This window comes from Crocuta crocuta, unplaced genomic scaffold (assembly GCF_008692635.1).
Source record: "Crocuta crocuta isolate KB4526 unplaced genomic scaffold, BGI_CrCroc_1.0 scaffold258, whole genome shotgun sequence".
Classification (NCBI taxonomy): Eukaryota; Metazoa; Chordata; class Mammalia; order Carnivora; family Hyaenidae; genus Crocuta; species Crocuta crocuta.
The window spans coordinates 7,754,557-7,756,868 of NW_027532842.1; the positions used below are offsets into that span (position 1 = coordinate 7,754,557).

The 2,312-nt window shown below is 51.2% G+C and overlaps 2 protein-coding genes across 2 annotated transcripts in view; one reads left to right on the forward strand and one right to left on the reverse strand.

Annotated features, from left to right (window-relative positions):
* FGF9 (fibroblast growth factor 9) overlaps positions 1-2,076 on the reverse strand; it is a 28,161-nt gene extending 26,085 nt beyond the window's left edge. Inside the window, exon 1 of the mRNA XM_077745374.1 lies at positions 1,267-2,076. Within this exon, the coding sequence (XP_077601500.1) occupies positions 1,267-1,543 (277 nt within the window). The 5' untranslated portion in view covers positions 1,544-2,076. The remainder of the gene's footprint in view (positions 1-1,266) is intronic.
* ZDHHC20 (zDHHC palmitoyltransferase 20) overlaps positions 1-2,312 on the forward strand; it is a 345,529-nt gene that overhangs the window by 64,117 nt on the left and 279,100 nt on the right. The gene's annotated exons all lie outside the window — the stretch shown is intronic.

Consider the following 2,312-nt stretch of genomic DNA (forward strand, 5'->3'; position numbering starts at 1 on the left):
TTCGGCCGAATAACTGCAAAGCGAGGAGCTCCGGCGTTGCCTTTTCTTCTCCTTTTTTTTTTTTTTCCCCCAAGCAGAGAGGGGAGCCTGCCAGAAATCTATGCGCTAGTAGGTTCCGCCTGGGGCTCAGGCTTGGCGGTGAGCAAGAGGAGAGAATCCAGGGCCTCGAGTACGGGGGGCCGTCCCCATCCCTGGCCTGTCTCCCCCCCCCTTCCGGCACCGTCTACAGCCCCACGAATCTAAACAGATAGTTTCGGCTGCGTTCGACATCTGGCATTAAAGCCCGAGAAAGAAAAACCACCACAGGACTTTGTTTTTTACGACCTAGTTTAAGTGTTGTCAGGTGGGTTCACGGAGAAGTTAACTCCTTCCAACAGCCTGCTTGCCCGGCTGGCGCTTGCTTCCCAGCGGGCGAGGGAAGCACCGAGAGCCCCCCCCCCGCCCCCCACCCCGGTACCNCGCTGCGGGGCTCCGGGCGGCCCGCAGGCACGTGCGTGCAGGCGTTAAAGTGAGCAGAGTCAGCAGCACTCGGGGCTGCAGCCCTCAGTGCTGAGTCACAAGTACCCTCCTTGGGAAATGAAATCCTCGGAATGTCCTTTAAAATTAGCTCGCAGCTTTTGCACGCGCGCGCGCGCACACACACACACACACACACGAGAGCCACCCAGGAGAGCCACCCAGGGCTGCACACTGCGGAGATACAGAGCACGGGTAATAACTTGGTAGCTGGAAAGACAGACGCCCCCGGTGAGCGTTCGGCCCCTTCCCAAGTCATTTTCCCCAGCGCTCTGCCTCTGCTGCCCTCGGAGTCTAAAATATGACTTTAGTCCTCCCTGCAGAACAATCAGTCAGCAACCTTCGCCTACGGGGTTTTCAGACCCTCGCGGTGGGAATCAACAATACGCTAATTTACAATTCAAACAGTATACTTATTAGAAGAAAAAGAGAGGGAGCAGAAACTTCCCTGGGACACAGGATACCACTGCCTTCAGCAAAATGCATTTTCAAGTTCTCAGTAGTTAATGATTAAAGCTTTAAACTCGTGGAATCAGTCCATTCAAAAGAAACTTCCTAAACCCGATATTCCCGTGTATCTGATGCAAAAGAACTAGAGACTTGTGTTATATTTCTAAATCATGCCCTCCTTTCAANAACAGACGGAGGGAGAGATCCCTCCCTGCACCCCCCGCCCCGCCACCACCTCCTTGGCAGTGATAACCCGAACGCGGCATCGCACAGACATTAAAGGGTTAATGGTATACCTACCAAATCGGCTGTGGTCTTTCCTGGTTCCCTGGATAGTACCATTGGGGAAGATTTCTAAGTGGAATCCAGTCCTGCAGTATAGCTGCCTCCGCCTGAGAATCCCCTTTAAATGATCCAAGTCCGTGACTGCGGGTCCCCTGGGAAGCCCCCCTGCTTCGGACTGACCCAGGTGGTCACTTAACAAAACCGGACTGTCCACCGGCAACACGGGCACATTCCCAAACGGTACCGCATCCTGCACACCGAAATAGTTCCCAACTTCACCTAAGGGAGCCATCAGAGGACTTTTGGAGCACAGGAATAAACAATAATGACGGTATCAACCCAGAAGGTATTAGGCGAGGTATATCCAACTCCCCTCCCTTACTGCAGTTGCAGAGAGAGAAAAAAGAAAAAAAAGGTTCTTTTCTTCAATCCATTAAATGCATAAATAAAAGTAATCTGCTGTTTCACTGGCACAGGTTCAAGGTCAAACCACTGATAGTCTAAGAAACCACCACTTTATACTCACACACTGACATATTGATAAACACATCTATGTATCTCTATAGATAGATCCCCAGCTCTTAGCAGGCAGGAAGGTCTTCATCCCATCCGACCGTAATAAGGAAAAAAAATCCGTAGTTTCTCCATTTGGTTTGAGATCGGAATGACCATAGCAACTTAAATGCCTAGGCGTTATTATAAGGATTTTTAAGATGCACGGGCTACGTCAGAATTTACGGATCCCGACTCCAGGAAGGCATGCGCTGTTTTTACTCTAACCGACTCTGCAGACATCAGCATGAATCCTTCAAGGGGAAAAAAAAAAAAAAATCTCACGTTGGCGGCGGCGACCGAATCTCCCCTCCTGGTCCCCCCTCCAAAAAAANCTAGTTTTCGCAGCGGCGCTACAGTGCTGCATCGCGTTACGAAATAAAACTTAGTTGAGAGAGTTGGAGGGAAGTGGGGGTGATCGGGGAGCTTGAACGGATGGGGCGGGTTCTCTTCATTCTTAATGCCAGGCACACAGAAGCGCAAACTGTGCTGCAGGTGAGCCGGGGGAT